General features: G+C 43.4%; 1 protein-coding gene across 5 annotated transcripts in view; it reads left to right on the top strand.

The window, feature by feature from the left end:
- The window catches only part of ATP11C (ATPase phospholipid transporting 11C (ATP11C blood group)), a 125002-nt gene extending 98244 nt beyond the window's left edge, over positions 1-26758 (top strand). The window contains exons 22-30 of one of the 5 annotated variants that reach the window (XR_012647384.1): positions 1788-1933; positions 2394-2453; positions 4344-4471; positions 7840-7975; positions 9314-9379; positions 10319-10422; positions 14727-14880; positions 22971-23161; positions 23259-26758. Coding sequence is in view for 4 of the 5 variants with exons in the window: in XM_075008176.1 (XP_074864277.1) it covers positions 1788-1933; positions 2394-2453; positions 4344-4471; positions 7840-7975; positions 9314-9379; positions 10319-10422; positions 14727-14880; positions 18744-18809; positions 22971-23111 (1001 nt within the window). In the remaining variant the exon portion in view is untranslated. Of the gene's footprint in view, positions 1-1787; positions 1934-2393; positions 2454-4343; positions 4472-7839; positions 7976-9313; positions 9380-10318; positions 10423-14726; positions 14881-18718; positions 18810-19933; positions 20039-22970 lie in introns of those variants that run through there. The other 4 variants (XM_075008176.1, XM_075008174.1, XM_075008173.1 and 1 more) reach the window with 4 other exon arrangements.
- The last annotated feature ends 265 nt before the right edge of the window (positions 26759-27023 follow it).

Here is a 27023-nt window from a genome sequence, read left to right as displayed (position 1 = left end):
GGAGATGGTCCATAAACACCTTTGCTGTCACCTGGCCTTACCTTGCTCCCGTTGAAGTCAATGACAAAATTCCCCTGAATAAAGCAGGAGGCCAGTGAGACCGAGAAGCATTAATGCTGGATCCTCGATGTAGTTGAAGTATTTTTAGACACATGGCTCTTAACTCTTAGTGCAACATACAGGGGTTTGCTAACTTCTGCAAACAGGGGGCACCTGTTGAACTGCCACCCATACACTGCTGAAAATATGACATCATGGACCAATTAAAGGCTTTTAATGGGTTCTGCCTTACCATGTTTGTAATATGAGAAACCAGTTCTTACGGGTGTGGTGACAGGATTTTAAAATATTTGTGAAATCTAAGTAACTGTTTCTGAATGCTAATGGATTACATCCTGGGCCCATTAAAATCAATGAGAATTTCACCATTGACTGCAAAATAGCCAGGGTTTCTCCCTGAGAAAATATTTGCTTCTTGATTAATGTACAGAGACAACCTTCATTTTTAGCAGGATGCCTCTTTCTAAGTAAATGTTTTCCAATCCAAAAATGTAAGGCCAAATTCAGGGATCGTGGATTAGCGCCTTATTAGCCCAGCTGCGCTCAAATTGGCCTGTAATCCTTTACAAGATGTTTGTGAATTCTTTGCAATATTACTTTGCAGCTGCTAATGGGCTGTAATTCACAGATGTGGGGCAACTTTTACTTTCCAAAGATTGATTTCCAATGACGTTGACGTGTTTGTCCTTTTCTTATGGCTGATCTCATGTTGGAGTTGATCTTAGATTTTCTCCGGTGCTGTGATAAAAACATAAGGGAACTGGAGTCTTAGTGAGGAAGCAAAAGATAGCAGAGGAAAGATGAGGTCGTCCTTTCTGGTGATTGAAGCGTCTCATTACTCTCAATAGAATGGAAGCATTTTCTCATACTGCTTCCTTTGTAATTCATGGAATGCCAGTGGCATTGAGCTTTGCTATGTGAGGGATGATGGTGTGGTACACTAAGCATCTGGAGTGAAATAACTAAAATGCGTGGAACCGCAAGGTTTAATGCCAGCTGGGATGCCGGCAAAACTCAACCCTGCCCCTTAACTGTGTAAGAAACTGCATTCCTTGCAGCTTATTTTGATAGGGTCTACTGGATAAGAACTTCAAAACAAGTCACTCCATTGGTGGGAAGGATAGTGATGATCTCACGGCGTGTTAGGATTTTGTCAGCCACTTCACCTGTCTGGTTCCCTCCACCAGAGAGACGACCCTGTTGTTTTGAATGGCGGTCTGCCAGGCACATAGAGATCCTTATGGAGATAACAAGTGCTTCCTTCACATAAATGTAATTAAATTTATGTACTTTTTATTGTGCAGACTGAACCTCTCTAGGCCAGTACTTTCTCATTCAGGAACATTGGTGACCCAGTGTGCTTTTAGTTAGCTGAATGTTCACTTATTCTGGGTGTGGCCAAGTCTTCCTCCAGCCCATAAAGTTTGTTTACAGCCACCAGCCCTGGCTCTCAGGGTTCTGGGCTGTTACGTAGCTGTAATTTACCCCTACATGTCTTCTCAGAGCCCAGTGAGCTATGGAGGTGTTGGTGATGTGCTGGATGGTATTGACCTCCAGTGGTCAGCAGATTCCCTGGTTTGGCACCAGTCAGGTCCCAAGGGTGCTGGACAAGAGAAGTTCAACCTATAGTTTGAAAAGTTAAGCTGCATTGGCAAAAATCTAATAGCTGGTGTGAATCTAAATTCCAGCACTCTGTAAGTTGCTCACCCTGTTCATGTGTTGTTCAGGTATCAAAGGCAAAGAAGGTCGTCAGGCAGCAAGAAACAGTGACTGTGCTGTTCCAAAGTTTAGGCATTTAAGAAAATTGCTTCTAGTACATGGGCATTTATATTATGTGAGAATAGCACACCTTGTACAGTATTTCTTCTATAAGGTAAGGGTTTATATTCCACTAACAAAGTTGTTTCATTGAACATTAATCAAGCATCTTTGCCCTTTTAATATTGACCAAGTCCACTACAGTTCATTTTGTAATATTTTTGTGTTAATTTTTCTTTGAAGCTTTAACACAATGTATCAATAGTGAGTAAGTATTGTCTTACAGTCACTGATCGTTTGCAATCTGTGTGTTAATCTTCTGCTTGTTCCAGGGTCCACTGTAAATATTACAGCTGTGTAGTTTGTCTTTCCATAGCTTTGAAAAGATGGTCCTAGTCCTAAAGAGATTTACAATCCATGTATTAGCTTCATACTTTGCAGCCAGATTTTTAGCCCTCAGTATTTGTATGTGATATTACAATAAATATGAAGCATAATTCAGATTTCTATTTAAACATCAAAAGACGTTAAGCACATAAGAGGTTTCTCTACTAAATTTTTTTTTTCCTTTTAAGAACCTTTGCTTCATTTTACCACAATTTTTATACCAGTTCTTCTGTGGATTCTCACAACAGGTACGTTCCAGTAACACATTAATAAAAACGCACTCTCAAACTATCAAAGAGTTAACTTCCAGAGTCAAGATTAGGGTCTTTTAATTCTGCAAGCTCTGCAACTAACTTTATCAAAGATGCCATGTAATGTCAGCTGTAATCTAATTGCCAAGCAACAGTTTTGCAACATTAAGTACTTGGGGTGTATTTTAAGAAAACAGAGTTCCTAATTGTTCTCCTTTTTGCACCCATGCACAGATGGACATGTTGCAGAAGTAATGAGAGACTATTTTTAGAAAGTCTTGGCCATTAACTCATTTTGACAGCGCTCCTTCCTTTTTTATAAAAGAACAAAGCCACCCTGTTGTATCTCCTTGAACTAAAAATGTCTCTCATGAGACTAGGTAGAAGAGCTTTTTCTTCCACAATAAGCTTTACAATAATGAACCCATTAAGGACCTAGTCCCAAACAAAATAATGAACCTATATTGGACCTGGGACAATCAAGTGGGCAGCTGTGTAGAACGTTCTCACAGGTGGGATGATGTGGTCATTCAAACAAAAAGGTCTTGGGAACAATGGCTTTGGGTTCCTGTGCTCATTTGCACATTGCTGCAGGAACAATCAGAAAGGAGAGGAAAAACCATTCAGGCTGTTGGAAAATGATTGCCATTGAAACAAAAAGAGGCTTTTCATGGCCATAGTCCCTGTCTAACAAGGAATCTTTCCGAGGGCAGGTGCCAAGGACAGAATATGTGTGTTAAAGTGGGCTAGGTCTCACTTTATTAATTAAAATGCAAACGAGAACACAGCTGTCAAAATGAACTGCCCCAACGCCACTTTTGGCTCCTACCTTCCCGTGCTACGCTCCTGAAACAATGAGTCCAGGATCTTACACGGGCCACTTTAGCCTGTCTATTCCATGGGCGAAGATGGTCTTTAATTACAGCCTAAAAAGGCTTTCCTCACCAGCAAAGGCTCTCATGTAGGCTCGCAAGCTAAGCTTTCTGGTGCCCCCTACTGAACCTGAGCGAAGAGACCAGGAACAGAAAGAAAGTGGCTGAAAGACTGTCTTACCCTGATACATTTATCTGTTTGGAATTCCCTGCTGCTTTGGAATACAGGAAACCCATGGTGGATATGTTCCTGACACCACCGCAAATGGCGGAATCCACAAATATGGGGGCAGATTTGTCCCAGGAGAGTGGGCGGGTGCTGGGGCAGCCTCCCCCATGCTGCAGGGCCCTGCAATTACTTGGGTCTGAGGGCTGGGTGCAATGGGGACAGCAGGAGTTGCCTCCCCTGCCCTGCTTCATTCCCCTCCCCTCATCCCGCTGCACCTTGCTGGCGGGGCGAGGTGGGGATTAGCGATAGGAGACATCTACAAATGCACAAAAGCACAAATAGCTATTTCACAAATTGCAAGGGTCTCCTGTCCTCAGAACGGCTCTCTTAGACTTCTTTTCAAGTTACTTTCGCACAGGACCTTAGAGCTCCCCTGCTAAAGGTGCAGGTGGCACTGCAGGGTGGGGGTGGGGCTGATTACCAGAAGGAACCTAATGTTTAATTTGGGATCCAAGAGCACTGCTGGATTTCATCTCTCAGCCATCAGTCTTGCTGAGAATTTAGCTTTTGACTCCAGGAGCAGAAATTGGACTTTTGTCATTAAACTGGTAACAGCAGTAAAGGCAAATACAACTTGCCTTTAACTTCATTTGGCTTCAGTGAGATTACATGAAGGTGTGAGCTGGGCTAAGTTGGTCATTTATGTGTTGCTTTGACAGGCATATGAGCTGTCCTGTGTGGTTGGAGGGTTAGAACAAGAAGCTTTTCCTGTGTTTATGCGGAAATTTTTCAAGGAAAGGGGGACTTTTCTGTAAATGTGTTTCTCCCTTTTGTGCTGTTTTTAAGCCTCTATACGATGCTGCTTACCTTACAATGTACAACATCTGCTTCACATCACTGCCTATCCTGGCCTACAGTCTACTGGAGCAGCATATCAACATTGAAACTCTGACCTCAGATCCAAGATTGTACATGTAAGTAACAAAGGATTTTGCAAGCTTCCCGGCGCATTCTTGCCATTAGCATTCTAATGGACAGAAAGATTCGTTATCAAGATTAATTGTACAGCATTTAGAACACCGTCGATCTCCAAACACTTCAGTTCTGCCTCTGTTCAAGGGAAGGAGAAAACAGAAGAGTACCAAAAAGTCTTGAGTCCTTCTGTTGCTCTGGTGTTAGAGGAGTTGAGCCATGGAACGAACATGCTACCCCGAGGCCTTGTGGCTTATTTGAGGTCCTTTCCAAGGAGTCCTCATCACTGTAGCATTCTCCAGCCCATTTAAACAAGGCAACAGTGCATTGCTAGATCTGCACGAAGGTTTGCTCTGCTCCAACTGCACTTTCTCTTTCCATGGGAAGGGGAAAGTTACAGAACGTGGCTTGTATAAAATGGGCGTCGTTCCTGAGTCAGCCGGTCACACCAGAGCAGCATGGAAGGGAGAGACGAGATGAACACGTTTACAAAGAGGTGAATGTTTCCAGCATGCCGGTAGCTAGAGCCATATTTGGCCTAACTGTGGTATGGGCAATCACGGAAGGTGAGTTGGTTGCCTGAGTGGCCTTCCTTCTCTCCAGTGACCTGTAGAAGCCCACGGTCCATTGAGGCTCTTCTTGTGGCCCCATGGCCCCCCTTGGATCTCCCTCCCCCCATGTGTCTTGTGCATCATTTACCTGCTCCTCCCTCCCAGCACTTTAGAAGCACCACAAATCACCTGATTCTTGCTCCATCCCTTCTTTTCCCCCTCCCACCCCAAGCTGGAACCCTGGAAACAGCTGACTCATGGCGTTCTAGCTCTGGGAGGGATGTTGAGTAGCTGGGACAGAGCACAAATTGAGGGATTTGTGGCTTCAAAATTGCTGAGAGGGAAGGGGGAGGTGTAGAAGTGTGGGGCTCCGGTGCCCCAGTGTGCGAGGAGCAGCTGCAGGGGGTGGTCCACAGGCCACTGGTGTCAATGTATCCCCCTGCCCCATACCTCTGTAGGCTTGCACTTCGCGTGAAAAAAGCTGGGCTATCGCTAGTCCCATAATAGCCTCCAGGAACCAAGTACTAAACATCGTCCGGGAAAAGTGCGTGTTAACAGAAATCTCTCTTTCCTGCAGGGGTTACCTCCTTCCTGTGCAATGGCCGTGCCAGAGCATGTGGCCTTGCATGGGAGGTATAGGTTTCCCAGTCTCTCTCCCTCCTTCCCTGTCACATGAATGGAGGCGCTTTGTCCTTGGACTCTTTCATTAACCTCTGGGCTACACACAGTTGATCTCCATTTTCCCATTGCTCATACTCACAAGTGAAGTGCAGCCATGAGGCAATTAGCACGTAGGGCACCAGCAATGCAATACCATATTTTCCTGTCTGGGTTCTGACACTGTGCCTATCACTGTGGTATAGGAGCCTGTTCCTGTCCTGCGCTAAGCTGTAGAGCTGGTATCTGTCCTATGTAGCAGTGAGCTGTTCGAGCCAAGAGCTCTGTCCCAGACAGGACTCAGCTATCACTATTCACCAGGCACTAGTGTGAGGTCAGGATATAATCTGCATTAGAACCCCATAAGGAAGCGTAAGCAATGGAAGGGTTCTGCCTGCTTCTGAAACAGGTGCTCCCGTGTCTGACTGCCCAACTTCCTCCACTACTCACCTTCCAGATAGCAAAAAGATCAGCTGCTTGTTTGTAGACATTTGCCAAATGCTGAGTAGCAAACGCATTCGTTTTGCAGGCTAGGGAATGGGGAGAACATAAACGGGGGGGAGCCTCAGAAAAACAAACTGGTGTTACAAGAAGCTGGCTTTCCTTTGTACCCTGGTGACTTTGCATGTGTGGCTGATGACAAAGTGACTGCAGAGCCACTGCTGTAGCAAATGCTGAGTTGATGCTCTGCAGAGCTCGGATTTTGAACCACGGTTGGTCATGAAAAAGTGCTGCAGGACGTAAATGCAAAGACAAAATAAAACGTGCAGGAAAAAAGCTCTGATGATTTTCCTGAGCTTAAGTGTTAGTCCTGTTACGATAGAAACAAATTGTAGTACATCTTCCTCTTTCAGGTTATTATAGCATTGCCTTTATACCATTGTAATTGGATGTAAGTAGCCTCTGTGCTATAAACAGTAATTATGGTTCAGTACCACAGCTGTTTGTGGAAATTTAACACCTTTTAGTTATAAAGGGTGGAAGCTGTTGTTTTTCACTTAGATTTTTTTTCTAGGTTCAACTCTCCCCTCCTGCCTCAAAAAAATTCCAGCAGCAATAATAATAATAATGGTGGTAATAATAATAATAATAATACATGCTTCTCTTGAATGAGGGTATATATTTCCTAGAGATTTGAGGAAAACCATTTTTTCTCTACCCAGCACTCTTATTTGTAGATAGCAGTAATCAAAGCCTTCACGGCTTGGAATCTCTCCATTCTTTCATGTGCTTTGTTCTGGGATCCTTTGGAAATGGAAAACGAGGAACGAAAGAAATTGTACACTTTGAGATACAGCTCTCACAATCCTCTTACACCACCAGAGGGAGCACATTTCTACAGTATCATCATTAGAGCCCTGTGTAAAAGCATCCCAGAGCCCTCCAAACATCTACTATGATTAAGTGCCAGATCTTTTATCTAAATTCACTCCCCTCAAAAAATTCAACAAAACCCCCATGCCCAGGTGCAGTTCAGAGGGCTAGTGCCAGCCTGAGCTTTTTCCTTCACAAAGGAAAAGTGTTGGATCCACAATATCAAGGAGCAGTGTTCCCTCTACTTTTTTCCATCCATGTGCAGAATAAAGTTTATGTGCACTAAGGCATGTGTGGATGTGCACCACCGACAGAAACACATTATCATGGCTGTGGATGCTCTGCTAATCAGCTGAGTGGCACTTGAATCTCTCCAGGTGGCCACTCAAGCGCTTACTTGTCAGGCAGCACTGTCGAGGATTAATGTGTTGCAAGCTACAGGTTAGGCAGGAGCAAATGGAGAAAAGCTAACAGTTAATTTGATTATGTCACTTTTCATTAACTTCCGGTACTTTTTAACTTCAGCTGCTGAAGGTCAGTGGTGCTGAGTTGTGCAATAGTTTTGTAACATGGGAATAGAATAGTAGCACAACTCGTTAACTTATGGTTGCACTCTGTCAGGATTTAAAGCCACATCTAAAGGAGTGAAAGGTGAATGCATTAACATGCTGAGCCACAGCTGTGTTAGACATCTTGTGTACTGTGTGCTCTCTCTCTCTCTAGTGAGAGAATTACTTTTGTGTCGTTCAAATCTTGCCTTCCAAATTAAGGACCTGATTCAAACCCTGTTGAAGTCAATGGGAAAACATTCTGAAAAAATTTTGTCTTGTCACTCTGTTCCTCAACAGGAAAATTTCCAATAATGCCATGTTGCAGTGGAAGCCATTTTTATACTGGACCTTTCTGGGCACCTTTGAAGGACTTGTGTTTTTCTTTGGAGTTTACTTCCTTTTTGAAAACTCATCATTGGAAGATAATGGAAAGGTAAAAAAAACAAAAAAAAAAACCAGCCCTCTTGAGTGTATGTGTGTTTCTGTTCTCTTTGTATGGCATGCGTATGTATCAGTGAAATGTGTCTAGAGTCTTGTCTTACGATATAGTCATGAGTTTCCTTAGTGGAGCAGGAGTAATTTAAGATCTGTAAACTAAATTAAGAAAATTTTTTTTTGTCGGTTGTGACGCCTCTTTCAGTTTGTCATCTAAACAATTCAGAAATGATTATGCTGTCTAGGTACAGTGCCCAGCATGCAAATGTGATAGTGGTCAAACTCATGAGGCCATCTTCTTTAGACCTAGCATTAAACTTCTTGGAGGAGTTCTGTTTGCAGAATGATAGCAGGATGAGGCCTGTCAAATTTAAACCTTCTGGATTGTAATGAAACTTAAACTTGCAAGTTAACACTCTGAGAGAAGCTGTCGAAATGTGGGTTAATTTCATGTAGATATAAAACACATACATAGAATATTTGGAAAAGTTTTATAACTTCTCTTTTCATAACCCACTGAACTGTAATTGTGACACCCTTGTGTATTTAAAGGGTGACTTTCTGTAGTTACTCATTCTATTTGAATGAATTTGTTTCTGCACTGGTATGCTATGTAAACAATTTGAGAAGCTAAGTCTGCGTGACACTCTGAAAACAAGCTATGTGGTTATTTCCTATTTTGTAACTACTTAGGACTACAAGGACTGCTACCAGCAGTTAATCATGAGATCCATGTATGTTTGATTGAATCCTTTTTCACTCCTATTAACTTTAATTTTTTACATTGTTTAAAACTTTTGCATTTCACTTTCTGTTTTAATGTATGCATCCAGATCTTGACAGCTTGTGGTAAGCATCTGTCCCATTCGTTGCCATCGTTGCGATATATATGCAGTATCTGCTTTTCTTTGTTGTGCATAGTCACTAGTATCTGCAGACAAGCAAACTCAGAATATTGTAGTTGGAAAATAAGCAAAGGGGGAATATTACATGAAAATTGCAGCTACTGTGATGGGTTCAATATTATAAGAAAGGACAAACGAGAAAGTCACCTCTATACATCTGGTCCAGGTGACCTGCCTTTTTGATCAATATGGCTGTCAGTAGATTTTTTTTTCTTTTGTTGTTACTGTCACTACAAGTTAATTGTTTGTATGGTACTGCATGGCATAGGAGTCTTGTAATGGGCAGCTAGCTTTACAAGAGCATAGTTTTGTACAGTCAAATCTAAAGTAAGTCACTCCTTTGAAGTTTACCCAATCTCGTTGCTAACTGTGTAGTTTTTGTGTTTCCAACAAGCCGGAGAGATACATGTGGTGATTAACGTGTTTTTCAGGTTTTTGGAAACTGGATGTTTGGAACTATTGTTTTTACTATACTGGTGTTCACCGTCACTCTGAAGGTTAGAACTTTTACCTCATTTTCAATATGCTTTTAAAAGATGATAGCAGAAAGAAATGGTGCACCACAATATAAAGTGAGACACTTTCTGCTATACTGTTTTGGATCCCCAATTCTTAAGTTTAATTAAAATGCATATCGTTTCTTTACAATATATCTGACAAAATGTATAGTCCAGTCCAGATTTTCCACATGGGGGTGTGTTCTGTCCATTTGTGTGTTTGCTCTGTTGCCTTTTCTTCTACGCTTTCACCTCGTGGGCTTTAAGCTCAGGGAAAAAGAGAAAAAGATTAAAAAAAAATGAATAAATTTTCTTACCCAGTCTTTGCTCCAGTGCAGTGCACTGGGGCTCTGTCATAAAAATACACTTGCCAATTTATATTGCAGTAGAAGCGAAAGGCCTTATCCAGAATCTAGGGAACAGTGAGCTCTGGGGTGTAAGCAGCCTATGTTGGCAAAGGATCAGTCTTTGTCCCCATGTAGTGGTTAATTACACACAGAGATCTGAGTCTACTACTACCTGCTGGCCCATTATCTCAAGGAGTAGAATGTCCTGTTGCTACATCCAGCAGTCCCTGGTTGCTTCCCCACAGAATTTCCAGGCTTTGTACACACACAAAAACATAAGACGATTCAGCCCCTTCACCAAAGACCTTATAAGAGTTGTCTGATCTGTTGTTCAGAAAAGCAGTTGTTTCCTGGAGAAAGTGGCCTCAGGCCTCTGCAGTGAACCCTTTCAAGAGGGGTCTTTTGTTGATGTGAAGCCAATGTGCAAATCAAGTATTTTCATTGTTGTCCCTTTGCTAAGAGACAAATGATGAGACACGTGACTGAATGGAAGGAGAATCTCTGCTGCATGTAAGGGAGCTTTGTGATACAAAGGGCACTGTCAGTCTGCTTTCACTAACGACTGTTCCAATTGTTGTTTTCGTCTACATAGCTCGCATTAGATACTCGCTTCTGGACTTGGATGAACCACTTTGTGATTTGGGGCTCCCTAGCCTTCTATGTATTTTTCTCGTTCTTTTGGGGAGGAATCATATGGCAAGTATCCCTTTTATTTCAATGATTTTTGTTTTGTCTTTACGTGAATGTGCAGTGCTTTTATTGTGGGAAACACACTGCTGAACTCATGTGTATGATGGGACTGCAGGAATCCAGGGATCATGGGTGGGCAATGTTAGAGATCTAAAATTGTAGATCTCTCAAATCAATAGATTTAGTATCAAATACAGATAGCAAATAATGCAAACTGCGTAGAAGAGAATCACAAAGACTCAAACTAGGATTAATGTGCTCCTGCTAATGAACCTTCTAGATCCATGGAGTACAACGTTAGCCACTACCCACATACGGCTCTTTGGCCAGTTGAGGGTGGCTAGTTGGCTTGAACAATAAATGTATCTTCACAATAAGTTCACTACCGCAGTAGCCACAGAACGGGTTGGACACCACAGCTGTAGGTGGTTTCCAAATGTAAAACTGCCTTATTCTTTGTTTCATGGCCACTTCAGTAATAGCTAAGTGCTGGGGCATGTTTTCGGTTTTTATGTTGGTGGCATAAGTGATTCCTTATCCCTGGAGATAAGTCCAGGAACTCTTTTGCTGTGTATTAGCAGAGCTTGTAAAATCCATTTGCTGGTTGTAATAGAAAGCATTTCCAAGCAACTTGTACCAGCGTGTAGGGAAGCAGGGGGTTCCATTCATAACAACAAGGGCATGTCTAGCCCCAGTGGCTGTAAAGATAACCTTCCTCATGTGAACGGAGCTCTCTTCCTCTGTCTTCTGACAGACCATTCCAGCACTGCTGCTGCTCATGGCTTTCCCATTCTGTAACTAGTGGAGACTGACACTGAATCTTGTCAGTTTTCACTGCTGCTACTGAGAGCTCTCTCCGGGAGAGGGAGGCACTTCAGAGCCCCTGGTTAATTTCCCTGTTCCTTAGGGAAAGCTAAGAGCAGTTGTGGAGGCCGGTACTTGGGTTTCTGACTGAGGAGAAGCCTAGAGAAGTGGAAGGTTAGTGGAGATCACTGTCACCTGAGCAGCAACCAGGAAGCTGTGGGCCATGTGTTGTCAGGCAGCGGCATGAGGAAATGAGGTCTTCCCCTTCCAGTGTCCAGAAGAGTGGCGGTTTCAAATTGATCAGACAGCTATTCACAGGGGTCTACAAAAGATGGAGCCTTTGGACAAATGGCACTTTGGGGGAATCCCACAGCTTTGACATGGGGTGTGGGCAGGTTTTGGCTTCTTACTTGGGATATTCCTGGGCGTTAAGTCCACTGTCCTAATTTGTCCTGGTAAATATTTCAAATTTGGTGTGGGTGGATGGGTGATATGGAGCAGCGGACAGAGTGGAAATGTAGTGAGGATGAAGAACTCACTGTGGGAACGATGGTAGTGGAGTCAGAAAGAGACCAAAGGAAGCAGCCGAAGAAAATAATGCAGAAATGGCTACTCTGTGCTACTTTGGGGGCAGAGGGATAGGGAGGGAGTGGAATGGAGATGGGCCTGTTGCCCATTGACTGTGCGGGGGGCCACAATTTTATAAACGTGTTTAACAAAATCAAGAGAACTACAGCAAACTAAACGGGTTAAGAAATTTTGCATTTAATATACTACAGATCAGTTCCCCCCCCCGCCAACAAACAGCACATAGCCATTGTTTGCCTTTATTCGGCAGGAACAGCACCCTGAGTTGTAGGGTTTGCCCATGAGCCAGTAAGTGCAGGGTCCATTTTTCAGTCCCGGTCTGCTAATAACGAAGCTCAGGTAACTAAATCACCTTCATTCAGGGCCACAGGCCTTGTATGTTCAGCGCTGTAAGCTGTTAAAGGGATGTTTGTCTGTAATGTTATCAGCTATCTCATTACAGGGAAATGCATGAAGTTTCCACTGGAATGTTTACTTTGCATAGCTAAATATTTTAAACTAATGCTAAACAACCAATGCTTTAGAATTCTTGTGCTCATTTATTAGGCTTCCTTCCCAGGCATCTGTCAGTTGCCTTCTGTCATCTGGGGAGGTGTTAAGTTACAGTTAACCCATGGGGACCTTGAATCTCTGGATTTCCACCTCTACAAACTAGGTCAGAAAGCTCTACCTGGATCCAGGTTAAAAGTGAAATGATGTGTGTTGGATAACTTTTTCTCAATAATAGTTTCCTGAATAGCAAGTTCTGGTCATTTTACTGCACAGACCAGACAAGCTTAAAACCTCCTTTCAGAAGACAGCATTTATCTTTGCTTCTTATAGCTGGCCACACAACTCCTGGCTCTTAGTATTCAGGGATTAAGATAATAGCAAATGTAAATGACAGAGAAATAGTGAGGAGATAGCATATGGGGGAAGCCCTAAAAGCGGTGCAAGTTGATCCAGTCTCATGGAGATGAGTGTGGAATTTTTTTCTTCAAAATGATCCTAGCTGTTAAGAGCCTTAGTTTCATTGAAAGCCAATAGATTTAGCCTCCCATGTGTCTGTTGTTTTTGAAAACAAGACTTGGGACTTTTGAAATTTCTACCCCAGGCAAAACTAGAGAGAAAATAATGAAAGAGGTGTGGCAGGAAAAACCAGGCAGGCAAATGAGAAGTGATGAATCTCCAAAGAGTCTAACTGAAACATGTGTGCTGCCATTTAGGCAGGTGACTGAGAATGTCTTCAAAGAGAAACTACATTGAAAGTGTGTCTGACAATTGCAATTTAAGGTGTTACTCTCTGTGTGCAGAAGTGTGTGGGTAGGGGTTCGTTTTTCCAACAAATTCCAGTGTTTCTGGTCAGCTGCAAAAATACCATCCTGATGCCAGCAGAGTCTGAGCATCACAGGCCCACCCTGGTGCATTTAATGAAGGCTTGACCTGACCTAGCTTTCCTGTTGGAAAGATGAGTGGTGGTAAAGAGACCCTAAGGCTGAGTCCTCTTCAGAGTTCCATCACTTGAAATCTGGGATATTGATTAGATTTCAAGAGTTACTTTGGTTTTGCACCAGTACAAACTGATCACAGAGGAGGGATTTTGAAGGAGAAGGCAGCAGAGGCGAAATTAGAAATGGTCGAGTGTTGCAAGCAATACCTGGTTAAAAGTGTGCACCTGAGTGGTAGATGGATGCAAAAGGGACATCTAAGGCAGAAAGGGACACAGGTAGTAAAATTCATGAGAGCCAAGCTGCAGGCAGTGGCAGAGCTGAGAAAGACCTTGATGAGGAACTGGTGGGTGAAGGAATTTACAGCTGGAAGTGACATGGTCAGAGATGTGGGAGAACACGACCTAGCGGCAGCATTTTGGCTGGATTAGTGGGGAGTCGGGTGAAAGAAGGTATGGCTGCAGCATTGCAGCTGTCAAATAGGAAGGAACCACAACGCATGGACAAGGTCTTCAGTTACAGGGTGGAGCGGGAAGGTCTGTGCCTAGAGCTGTGGTTTTAGAGGGGAAAACAGACGTGATGGGTTTGCCTGCGTGGATGGAGCAGAGCAAGGCATTTGAATAAGGGCCTGTCAACACAAGCAGTTCGTTCATATCAAGCTGGATACTAGCCTGTCCTATACAACGTGCAGCGACACTTCATTAATGAGCTTTTCTCGGCTTCTCTTACAAAAAGGACTAGATCAGAGGGCATTCATGAGCTGTTAATGTGTAGCAGGAAGGTCACATGGGTGGCTGGAGCTCAGGAAGCCAGTGTAGAGCAGATTGGAACACCAGCTTGCCCCGGACTCAGTGTTTGTGAGGACAAGCTGTAAAATACCATGCTCCACCTACGTGGGTTTGAGAGAGGAGGGGTAAACTGTGCCGTTTTGAATGTGGGTCCACACAGCGTGGCCAGTGGTGAGGGACTGTCTGAGGCTGAATGGTGAGGAAGATTTGCGATTGTCAGCATGGGCGATAGTGATGGAACGACACAAACAAGGGGCAAAATCTGATAGCGTGAGGGACACACAGCAGCAGAGCACAGGAGGAGTGGCTGGCGCTGATGTAGAAGTAAAAAAAGAGAAGAATCAGGAGAGAGGCCAAAGGTGGAGCAAGGAGTGACTGTGCCCAGCAGCATCTGACTTGGAGAGGAGTTTGCAAAAGAGTCTCTCAGCCTTTGCTTGAAGGAAGCTACTTCTTGCTTTAAGAGGAGTTTCAGTAGATTACAGAGCAGCCAGGTGAGTATTAGACAATAGAACAAGGTGGCAGCAGCAGGAATGTGTATTTTTACAAGCACAGGCGATGCTCTTTTTACATATGCCAGCATCCCACTTCCTCCTCCATATGAAAATTTGTCCCATGAAAGCACCAGTCTCAATTTGAATCTCACTTAGCTGGAATACTGAAGTAGCTGATTGTATTGTCTGACTCTATGTCCCTTCTCTTTCAGGCCTTTCTTGAAGCAGCAACGAATGTATTTTGTATTTGCTCACGTGGTGATGTCCGTATCAGCCTGGCTGGTGATAGTTCTCCTTATCTCTATCAGCCTTTTCCCGGAGATTCTTCTCATAGTTTTTAAAAATGCGAAAAGGAAAACGCATCAGGTGGGAAATGAGAGAACGTACCCTATACTTCCCTTGTTCAGGAGAGGTGTTTCCATTCTTCAGAGCCCCTGACAAACAGTGAGGTAGCAATGCACCATTTGCACCTGCCAAGAGGCTCTCTGCATCTCATCATGTCATTCCTTCATGGGCCAAAAAAGGCCAGGAAGTGTTAACCAGAAGTATTGCGCAGTGATGCAGAAGCAGCTGCATCAGCAGTGCCTTATCAATCATCATTTGAGAGTCTATATAGAGTTCAACAGCTTCTGCTTCAAGAAAGTACATCTCTCAAATCACGTTGTCCATAATTTTGCTCAGTTTCATTAGCGCAACCTGATTAGAAGTCTTAGGCTACGTCTTGGCTATCTCAGAAGACCAACCCCCTCTGTGTTGATCTTCTGGGGTTTGATTTCACACATCTAATATCAACGTGTGAAATCAACCTCTCAGGAGTTGTAGTCGACCCCTGTGCTCCTCATGAGATGCAAGGGGTAAGGTGTGTTGATGGGAGAAACTCTCCCATTGACTTTCATCAGCATGGACAGCCAAGTTAGCGAAGGGCAAATATGTCGATTTTAGCTATGCAAATTGCCATAGCTAGAATTGCGTATCTGTAGTTGACCTATTTTGCCTAATGTAAACATAGCCTTAATGGACTGTCAAAACTTGCAAATTTGATCAATTTAATCATCTAGAGTGAGTTCTTGTGGGTTTTGCTTTTGGGGGGATATTAGTTTTTTGGATGAGTGTGGTATCATTTGGAGTTGTTTTCATTATCTGCTCAATTCTCATGCTTAGGATGGAATAGTGGATTTTGCACCTGAATTGCTAAATTTCACCGTGAATTTGCAAGGGACTTGGCCACTAATTCACATACAGTCAAAAATGGACTTGTCCAACAGTCTGTGTTCCCATAGTATTGAGAAACCTCACAGTCACCAGTGCCTTTATTACAGCATTCCTGTGAGTTGTGTAGGAAGTGTGTTCCTGATTTAGAAACCGGGAACCAAGACAGGGCGGAGACTTCTGGAGGGTTCAACTCGGAAGCATGTTGTGGACCTAGGATTAGAACTCAGCTTTGTAGAGTTCCATCCCAGAGCCCTAACCACCAACTGTCCTCTTTCTTTATCGCTACCTGAAATCTCTTCAAGGACATGCATGAAGCAGTGTTTCCTGAAGGCCAATCTCACTCAGCCTGCAGGGGAGTAGTGGTGGGTGGAGCTGTTTTTAAAATCAAAATTGTTGCCAAGTTTTATTGGTGCTAACTGTCTTTGAATGTTGGTATGGAGCACCAATACACCTTTGCCGATTTCCCCAACAGCAAAAGCCAGCACCGCTGTGATTAGAAAGTGCCTGAAAAATGGTGCATGTTAATGAAAGGGAACGGTTCTGTTCCCTGTTGTGTGCTTCTCCAGTTGTATGAAACGTCTCCATAACATCCCATCGGACCTCTTAGCCCCCATTTCCTACACGTTGGCTGGCTCCTGCTTATGCTCAGTTACTTTACCCTGTCACTCTATGCCCTCCCCCATATATCTAGTTATTTCTAGGGTGTATTAGCAATTTAGATTCAACGTACTGTTCGCAGCACATCTATAAGCATCAGCTTATTAAGCAATCGTTTTGTGCCATTTTGAGAATGTAGTTTTTAGGCATGGTGCGATCCAGGATGTACAAGAATTTTATTCAAATTGAGTGTTTCAGTTGCGTTGTTTCATTGGAATTTGTGTTCAATGAAATTGAATACTGATGTTTAGGAAAAAGGGCTTTTTTCTGATGCTGCTTCAGTTTCCTCTGTGATTTTCCTATAAGCCCTATACTCTTCTTTTAGGGATTTTTTTTCCTCTGTCCTTCTGTTTCTTGACCACAAGATGCTATTTAACTAGCTATAAAAATACCTTAAGTCTTAAAAAATGTTTCTAAAAGTATTTGCTAGATTCCTTTGGCACAATATTGATAGCATCATCCCCACTCTTATGAAATAATAAAATCTGTCAAACCAATTATTAATGTTCAACATTCAGAGCAAAGAAAAGCCTACAAAGACAGGTTTCAGCAACCTGCTACTTCTGGTTTTGAATACTGGGTTTATTTTCCTTTTAGCTCTTTATTACCTTAGTTCTAAGAACATTAATGCGCCAGAACAAAAAAGAGAAACCTGTTATTTGACTCTTTAAAAAAAAAAAAAAAAATCTCTTCTCATCCCACGTTCCCTTCAGTTGATAAGGGAAGCAAACCAGCTTGGTGGGAGTAGATGACATCCAATTCTCAAGACCTTGAATCGCCATATTAGAATTTATCTTTGGGAGGCGGGCGGGAGTTGGTTGTTTAAGATGCTAACGCTAACCGAACGATGTCTAGGAAGTCAGGTGAGGTGAGCCAATTTAAAAGGAAGGGAAAGGCTTGCTGTCAGCTGTGAGGATGTTTCTTCAAGGTGGGAGAAGTGCCGTATAATGAGTCACTGAAGTCTAAAATATCATCCCATTAACTTTAGGGGGAGCAGGATTTGGATTGTGTAGAAACTTAGGTGGCACCATCTCGTAGATCAGCAACTGTACACCAAGATTTCCTTTTGGGGCTGTAGTGGCTGGCTAGAGTTTGGTGGGGCTTGTTCCAGCTTTCCATTCTGCCCCAAAGTTAGTCACTGAAAACTCCTAGGCCAGGCTGGGTGTAAAAGGAGTGTCCTTGGTGACCAAGCCATTAGTTGATTTGACTAGAACTTCCTCACCAGGAGTAAAATCGTGGCCCCTCTGAGATCACTGGAAGTTCTGTTGTTGACCTCTTCAGGTATGTCCATGCTGCACTCTAAGCCTGGGTCTGTGGACTAGGTGTGCCCAAGCCCACACTTCATTGTAAATCTGGATTCACAATTGCTGGACCCAGATCCCACGACTCTGCTGATACATCCATGTGCACGACTCAACCCTTCTAACTTGGATCTGCAGCTTGACTTGTACCCACACCAGAACCTGGCCTGTGACCCAGCTTCCTAGCAGGGCCCAAGGACCTGGGTTCTAACTGCTTGCTGATCCATATCAGACACGTTTGTGGGTGAATGGCAGAGGCACTTGGTCTTAAACTGAGTTAGGGCCCAGGCCTAGTATGTAGCGTAGACATACCCATTGGAGCCAGGATTTCATCCCTCGTCCTCACACAGACAAGCTAGATGCTTCCCTTCCAACATACTAATGTGATGGGTCCCTCCATCAGTGTGAGCAGCTGTGGTCTGGCTTTCAAATTTCTGAAGGTTGTCATAGACATCTCGGAGGGTCAGGACGTTTGGCCATCCCAGTATGTGTTAAAAACACACAATGAGAGTTTGGAGATATTGGAAGTCAAGTAACAATTCTAACATCATAGAATTCCAGACTTGGGTGTTAAAAGATAGACCCAAGTGTTGACAGTTTGACATCTAAGTAGGTGGCTCCTTTTCAAAGTGCCAGGGAGCCACAACCTTCACTGAATTCAGTGGAAAACTTCAGACTAGGCCATTTATTTAGGTGTTGTCTAACCTTCCAGTGTGATGGCTGAAATTTGAAAAGCCAGTGTGCATGAATAGCAACTGCAGTGACTGCTGTCTCACCTTTCAGAGTTGGTGGGCGAAGTCCTGACCCCATCAAAATCAATGTGATTTTTGCCCTTGACGTCAGCAAGGCTGCGATTTCATCTGGCGCAGCCCCATTTTGTAACATTTCGCTTCACTGCGCTGCTAGCCATTCGGCCTCTGTCAATGTTTCTGTGTGCAAGTGTTCTGAGGTGCTAAATGCATTCACGTTTTCTTTTGGTTTCTGCATTTTTCTCTCTGCGGCCATTTCCCACCTTTTGTGCTGTTGCGAACTAGGTAACGAAACGCCTTCCTTCCTCAGGAGCATCCACTGTCTTCATGCTCTCTCAAACTTCCAGCAATCACAGCTTTTCTTGGAATGAATAAGGTGATTTCCTTTCTTAATCCATAGACGTTTACTTGTGCTGCTGTTTTCTTTTTTCCTTCTCTGAATACATAGCTGCTGGTAACTAAGTTTTTAGATTTGCTTAAGCAATAAGCCACTTTTAAAGGTATGTTTTCATATAAAGGTATTTTGTCTCCCTCTTTCCCTTTGTTATTGCTGTCCTGTTGTTTAAAGCATTGCAACAACTTTCCCCTCATCATCATTGTTGCATGCATCCTGAAGCTGCTGCTGTTATTTAATAGCACCCTGAGGTGTACCTGGGGCTTTTCTGGCAAACATAAGACAGGGTACATCCTCAGGGGACTTACAATCTGCATTTTGTACCAGGTTGTTTGCTAGTGTGAATGGGTGCAGCTCCGTGGAAGTCCATGGAGTTGAGATGTAACACCAGCTGTGGGTTTCACCCTTTCTTTGCGTACCCCCTTTGACTCTCTGTCAAAGATAAAGACGAAGCTTTCTTTGAAACTTGCAAACTGTAATCTGCTTTATTTTCACTGTGCTCCCAGTGACTTGATTTGTGTGCAAACAGTCCAACTCGTGCTTGTCCAACTCTGTCACCTCACGGAAGCTTCTTGACCACATTCCTCTGGCTCATGAAATGGTGTTTACTCATATATAGCTACAAAGTTATAAAGATTTTACAGAATAAACAAAGATTTTGCACCAATTACACTGAGCACAATTCGTGTGAGGACGGTAAGATACCTAATAGTGGGGTCCATTTTCACCTTGTTGTGTTTGCCACATATTTCCAGTGCTTCCCCAAATACTACTGCAGAGGGTGTTGGATTCTTCCCCTTTCCTAGAAGCTCCCATATGTTGGTGCCCAAAGTTGGGCATTTAAATAAGTGAGATGATCTTCAGAGTTGTGGTACACACCTCCCAGATTCGCCGAAGGTACCTGGCTCCTTGGCACGCAGGCTTAAATAAATTTGGCCAATATTTCGTAGTCTTGGCTTTTATAAATCATGTCTTGGTGAGCCTTTTTGAATATTTAATTTAAAGTTTTCTGACGAATGATTAAATAAGTTGTTTCTTTATTGCTACAACACTGGGTACATGAACATTTCTCACATGCTATAAGTTTTTTTGCCTCACTATTACAGAAAAAACTGAGCAATAGGAAGGAATCTGATTCATTGTCGTCCAGACCTTCTGTCAGACCTCTTCTTTTAAGAACATTCTCAGACGAGTCTAATGTATTATAACAGGTACCCTCTCCAAAAGATTTAGGATGGTTTTAAAGACACCAAGTAATCAAATCTTCCAAAAAATCAATTAGAATGGAGTTCTTATGATCTTCTTAGCTGTTGGTGTGCGGCTCCTGTCTTTGTAAAACACAAAGATGCAATGCTTGGCATACATTTTAATCTTTGGAGGTAGCTATACAACTTTTTCAGAACCTCAGTGTGTATGTGCAGATGATTTAGAGCTGAAAGATCCTGCTGTCTGTAAATGAAAATGTGCAGTAAAGTTGGCCTCAGTAACACTGAGATTGAAAATACTCTCAATAAATTATGTTAGCAGAGATCATAAAAAAATAATACGGATGCATTTGTAATGAAATGACCACCTCCCAAGGATTAAAATGGTTGCAGACGTCATGAGTTTACTGTTCTTTCTTGTAAGTGCATGCTTCTCTGTCCGAATTAAACAAAGAAATGTTAGTGTATGTGAACGCAATTGAAACCGGACGTGATGGAGTTGTTTCTATATACAGTATGCTCCTGTTTGTGTCTGTATGTAGATACACATGATATTTATTGTACATGTCTGGCTTGTGAGTGACCATCCGGGGAATCAATCTTGATGCTTTCAGCTGTAAAGAGAGATAAAGGTGCCAAATTTCACTCACACTTCGAAGAAATGTCACCTGGCCACTAAGTGCCAGGTGCCAGCACAGAACTGCAGCCTTGTTACAAATATCTTATTGGGTCTCCTGATGTATTTATATCTAAATTTGCAATGAAGGGAGCCATTGTGACAAATTCCAGGTTAAAAAGCCCACATTTCCAGGTCATTGTTAGTAAATACTGTGCTAGTCTGGAGGTACCTATTCCCTGGTATTACCCCTGCTGCTCCTTTTTGCAGCGGTTCCCAACCTTTTCAGTCAGACGGCACACTTCAATGAGACAAACAGTTCCACAGCACATCCACTTTTTTCAGCTGAATCAATTGCTCATAAACCTCACATTTACTTACATTTACTACAGTTAAAGTCTTACTAGAGAGGTTTGCAACATAGCAATGCATACAAGCTAAACAAGGATCAAATGCATTCGTACTTCAAATCCACCACAGAATACACCCTCTTAGACAGCGAGCACGGCCACCTTTTCCAAATCCGCTCAACGCCATGCCCGGGATGTTGAGTAACTGAGTAACCACTGAAAGCAGCCCCCCTCCCTGCCAGCCCATTGGAGCCAGGGCATGGCATTTAAACTACGTCCCAGCTTCAACAGGTTCTGTCCATCCCTCACCCTAGTCACAGCAAGGGAGTGGCGTGGGCTCCCCACCAGCTCATTTGGTCCGGGAAGCAGTATTTTAGCTGCCTCCCAGTGCAAGCAGGGTCCTGTGGGGTGAGCATTTCCCCTCAGGGTAGTGTGGAGGTGGGAACTGGCAAACCCCACACCAGCTGGGACTCAGGCGGCCTTGCCTTGAGATGGGCTGAGATTGTAAATGGTCTCATTTTGGAGACACGGAAAAATTAAACAATTTCCACTCTAAAAATTCTCCTAGTGAAAATAGGCTTTTTTATGTTTTTGCAGCACTAAATGACAAACATTCGAGTGTGTCACTTTCTTGTTCCAAATCACTTGCCTCTCTGTGCATGGACACCCAGAGGCATATGACCTTTGCAGAAAGTCTGTGCTCCCCACCTGCTTGGTAGCAGTGCAGGAGCACCAAAGCCATGACGGCTACTGCAACATTAGGGTTGCCCTTGCCCTGCTTAAGCCCCAGTGCATAGCAGATACACAGCAGGCGGAGGACGGCTCTGGCATCTGAGCCTTGCGTTTTGCATTGTTGGTTGTTCTAAGAATCCTGCTAATGAGACTACGTAGCCCAGTTTCCAGTCCTAACAGACTGCAGTCAATACATGGAGTGCCACGCTGCTTCCTGTGGGTGGGGTCGTCTGACAGAAGAAAGGTGTTATGCGTAGGTCAAATGTTTATGCCTGTAGTAAGTTTCAGACATCTGAACACTTCCCGCAGAGCAATTACCCATTCTAGTTACATGCTGTAATAAAGTTTCCATCTTGGAAGCATATTGCTTCCTAAATATTGGGCTTTCCAGGTCACCTACAAACTAGCCAGCACGCTGGCCCTGAGCAATGGGAGAAGGAGCTGTGACTCCACATCCTGGAAAGGGAGGGCCAAGGGCAGGGCCTTGTGCGCTTGGCCTATAGCACCACCCAGACCATCGCACTCCCCCCTGCCCTCCCCTCGAGCTATGTGGGGCAGTGCTGCTGTGGCATTTCAGAAGGGTCTGGTGTTGCAGTGGCAATGGATGGAGCTCAGGGCCCCGATACAACTGCCCCCTTTGGGCTGCCCTCACCCCCATCAGCGGGCCTTCTAGCCAGTGAGGTTTTTTGTGCCTTAGCTACACCTCTGGGTGGATATCAACGTCCTTGACCTCCTGTCCCACTGGAGCTGTGCATTCCATGTGTGTGTCCCCCTAAAGTGATAGACCAGAGAGAGCACTTTAAAAAAGAGAGACTCTTTCCTGCGCTAACTTCCCTCCATGTGTAATTAACTGGGAAAGGTCCTTCTTGGCTATATTGCTGGGATTTCACTTGGTAAATATTTAACTCCTGCATCAGGCCCAGAGTGGATGTGATGGGTTCCCTTCCCAAAGCAGTATTGCACAAGGGTACAGTTGGACTGAATTAGTACGAGACTCACAGGCAAGTCAGAGGTTAATCCTTGACCTAATGTAGGATTTTGAAAGCCATGCAAATTCATTTGTCCTGCAGCTCTTTCCCCTTCACTGTGAATGCAGTTTGGCATTTTTATCGCTGTCTTTTTATCCCCATTCTTGTTGTTCTCTTAGCAAATTCTAATACTTGCCTTTCTAGAATAACACAACCCTGATTTTTGGAATGCCACGATTCAAGTCAATGACCTTTTCTTTCTACTTTTACAGACGAAACCCTTTAATTTGCCTATGCTATTGTCCTACAAACCTCTGGAGAATGGTTACATCTCTGAAATGAAGGTGGAAGGCGCTGTTAATAATTTGACACAAAGATACCGTCTCAGGTTACCTCAAACACAACAACTTTAAACATGGCACGTTACTGTACTGTAGGACAAGACATCTAGAGCGAGACCCAGGTTTGAATTCATGGTTCTCTTTACGATTACAAACAGCCTTGCTGATCGAGCAGCTGTAGAGGCACTGGCAGCTGCTACTTGTTTTATTTTTTTTCAGTCTGAAAATTGAAAAGCCTGAGACATAAAGTCCATGGAATGAGAAGTGGAGAAAAGAACATCTCCACAATAGAACAACGGAACAATAGACACTGCACCGCTACATGGAGGCACCTTATGCTCACTGAATAAAAAGAGGGTCCTCTATTGCAGATTCATCCAACAGCAATGAATGGCCACTTAAAGTCTTATACACTTGCCTGACCAAAGAAGTAGTGCAGTCTTTCTGCTTCATTGCAGTCCCATCCAACTCCCATGAAGGCATTGGAAAGGCTTCCATCTTGGAAGTTGTGTGGGACCCTATGCTAGAACCGTGTTCTGTCATCTTCCACATGCAAGTGGTGCACCAGGAGCTGAAGGCAGAGTGTGATCCTTGGCACAGTTAAGCTTTCGGAGCTACGCAGCCAAAATACTGGAAAATATCACAGAACTGAGCAGTTGATCGCGAGAATTGCCTGGGGGCATCCCCTTTCCATTGCAAATGTCAGGGCTAGAGTTGTTAAATGGTCTCTATTTATTAAAAGGCAGAAGTGTATCAGCCTGGATCTTTCCAGGGAACTGATCAAAATATTTAAAGAGTGGTTAAATGAGAAGACTGTTCTCCAACTTAACAGATTTGTTTCTGAAAGAAGAAGAGGTTTAGATGACTAACCTTTTGTACTGGGAATATACAGAGTTCTTTCATTACACCAGAACATCTCTTTAGGAAAGAATTGTGAATAAAAATTGCATTGTGCCACATGCTTAGCCCAAGCTTAACTGGGTCTGGGTGGTTGTACTCACACTCCTGTTAGTGTAATCTCAGTTGTTTGGACACCTTTAAGACCTGAATGGCAGTCACAGTCCGGCCCTTAGGTTAACCCATTGACCTTACAAGTAATACTAGTTAAATCTGCAACCTTCACTATTTGCACTAGCAAAAAGCGAGGTCATTTTAAACATAGGTGAATAAACTCACCTGATTCTGAGAGTAACATTTTACTTGGTTCAAAAATCAGCAGATTTTTTTTTTGAAACTGTACTTATAGCAAGTTGATGGGAATCGAGCTGTTGATTTTTTTAATGTGCACAGCATAAAGGCTTGAAAACCAACTTCTGTTTGATTTTTTTTTCATCACCTAGGGAGACAATATTTTCTTGATTATAAAAAGCCGTGAGTGCCTGGATTAAGTGCAATTGGCTTACTTTTTCTAATATTTTCCCACCACGTTGATGTCCCTTTCATCCTGGATGGCCCAGGTTTCCCTGGCCCAAATAAAACAAGATACTCAGAGTAATAATTTTTAGAGTACATCAGTCCCATTTTCTCAGACTCCTGAATCTTAGTGCAAGTCATTGGGACTCAGACTCCAAAGTCACTTGGGCACATTTGAAATTTTCCCCTTAGGCTTTGCTTTACTCATGCGAAAAGAGGCGAGAAATTAGGGCTGGACAGAAAATTCCCATCTTCATGAAATTTGGATGATCAACAGAAAAGAATTTTCGCCCAAAAAAAAAAAAATCCATTCCCTTAGTTCAGAATGTTTGGAAACTCTACAACTAAAGGAACTCATGCTCCTGTGTATCGGAAAGCTGTATACCCCATTTTATGCCTGCAAAGAAACTTGATTTTTTTTTTAAAAAACACTGATCAGCTGATCAATCTCTTGGCTTTTCTTCTGCTGTCTCTGAAGTTATTGGGATGTTTCATTAGGGAAATACAGATCAGGCTCCTCTGCCCCTCACTAATTGTAGGCAGATCCTCACCCATGCTTGAGCAGTCACACAAAGCCTGCTATTCATGGAAAGGGAGGGAAAGGAGTAGAGAATTTGCCTCTGCCCCTGCTGTGTGTCGTGATTGCTCTGTGCTACTCAACATGGGGGCACATATGGCGAGCACATGTGCAAGACTAGATGGACACATTGTATTTCCACTGACTTAAGACCGAGCATGGATAGGGGAGTGGACAGCATTGCACCTTACCCAGTCCCTCTTTCCTGAGCACAGGGTTGGGATGGCCTTCCCCTTCTCGTCCCGATAAGCAAAGTCCTTTTTCGTTTGGCTCACCGCACGGGATAGAATGTAGCCTTAGGACTTGTCTGACCACCGGTGTTGATGACTCTCATGTCGTGCCCACATGTTAGAGCATGCAGGGCACAGCTGACCAATACTCTGACCGCACGACCTTTCTGCTTCAGTGCACGGTTCTGTCTGCTTGCACGGTTCTGCTCACATACTCTTTAAAATATGGGCACTGAAATGCAGACTTCCAATGATCTGAGATCATTCCAGGTCATATGCTGACTGCCTTCCTCATGGTTTGTTTCATGTAGCCGTCTGTGGTGTTGGGATCTCATTCTGCTTCAGCTGATACCAACTAAATTTTTGCTTTTGGCCCCAGTGAGAGTGGGACTGTGGTATAGTCTCAGGGTGACTGATTTGGTGGAAGGGTGAGTAATAACTATCCTGCACTTTAAGTTACCTTTGTTGTAATCAACAAACTCATACCAGTGGAGAGGGAACCATTCACCATAGAGATACATCAGACACCAGTACAGGTGTGAGGAACCACATCTGTGGGCTGGAATTAATACAAACATCTAGAATACCAGCCAGGCCCACTGACAGGTGGGAACAAAGGGGTGGTAGCCCCTGGGCCTGGCCTTTTTAAAGGGCCCCTTCTGACATTTGCCCTGCTCCTATCGGAGCACGGAGCTGAGCCCCTTTCCTACCTTGCCCCGGGGCCCATGGCAGCTCTCAGTGTCACTGATTCCAGCTGTACCATGTTGGCAAGGCCAGCTGTCTTGGGCAAGAGCCTTAGCTAGTGTGGTGTAGCTCCACCACTTTCTCCAGCAGAGCTGTGCTGATTTACACCAGATAAAGTGATCGCCCTCCTAACTCAAAACTAGCAAACCCCAAATCCTGTTGTGTCCTGGGGACTTGTGGTATAAAATTGAGTGGAAGAACTGACTCTGAAATCAGGGAGGAAGAAAATGCTGCAGCTGAGGCCCTGTCTGAGATTAGAGAGCATCAGAATGGCAATAATTTACTAGTGACACGGTGTCACCTAAAGTAACACAGGTTGTATTGTTATGGCACATTTCAGTAATAAGCTGAAAGGGCGGGGGGAGCTTATAAATGGAAAACCTTGAAGGAATCTGTTAGTGCTTCTGACAATTCACCCATTAATCACACTGATTAATGACACAAAGTTAAAAGTAACTAGATTGGCTCGAAGTATTAGTGAAAATTTTCATAACTCATCTGTTGTTCACAATTAATCTTTGCATGAGGTGATTAAAATGTGTGTGGAATTACATAAGAATTGAAAAGCAAATACCTACCGGTGAAAGTTATAATTAATACCAGTGCTGCACCGCACATCCAACTTTTCTCAATCATGGAATTTTTTTGAATAACACAGAGCATAGAAAAGAGTGTAAACTGTACACAGGTGCGGAGACAAAACACTTTTCAGCTTCTTTAAAAGGAAAAAATGGGACTGCAAACTTACTTCCCCCCATACATACACTTTAAATGCAATTTTATACATGTGTTGCTTTATATAACAGATATTGAATGTGAATGTTACCTTTTATGAATGCACCTTGCCCTTTTTCATTACAGAAACTTTTTGTTTGAAGAAATAAACTTTGGTATGTTCTGATTAATATTTTTGCTGTCTGTCTTTTGGGATATGGCTAATCCTCATTTTCAGGAGCAATCGAATGGTTTAGCATAGAAGCATCAGATGTAGTTGTAATGCTAACAAACCCCAGTTGTACA

This window comes from Carettochelys insculpta, chromosome 13 (assembly GCF_033958435.1).
Source record: "Carettochelys insculpta isolate YL-2023 chromosome 13, ASM3395843v1, whole genome shotgun sequence".
NCBI classification, from domain to species: domain Eukaryota; kingdom Metazoa; phylum Chordata; order Testudines; family Carettochelyidae; genus Carettochelys; species Carettochelys insculpta.
The sequence above is the reverse complement of the archived record's forward strand: the minus strand, read 5'-3'. Positions and strand labels throughout refer to the sequence as shown.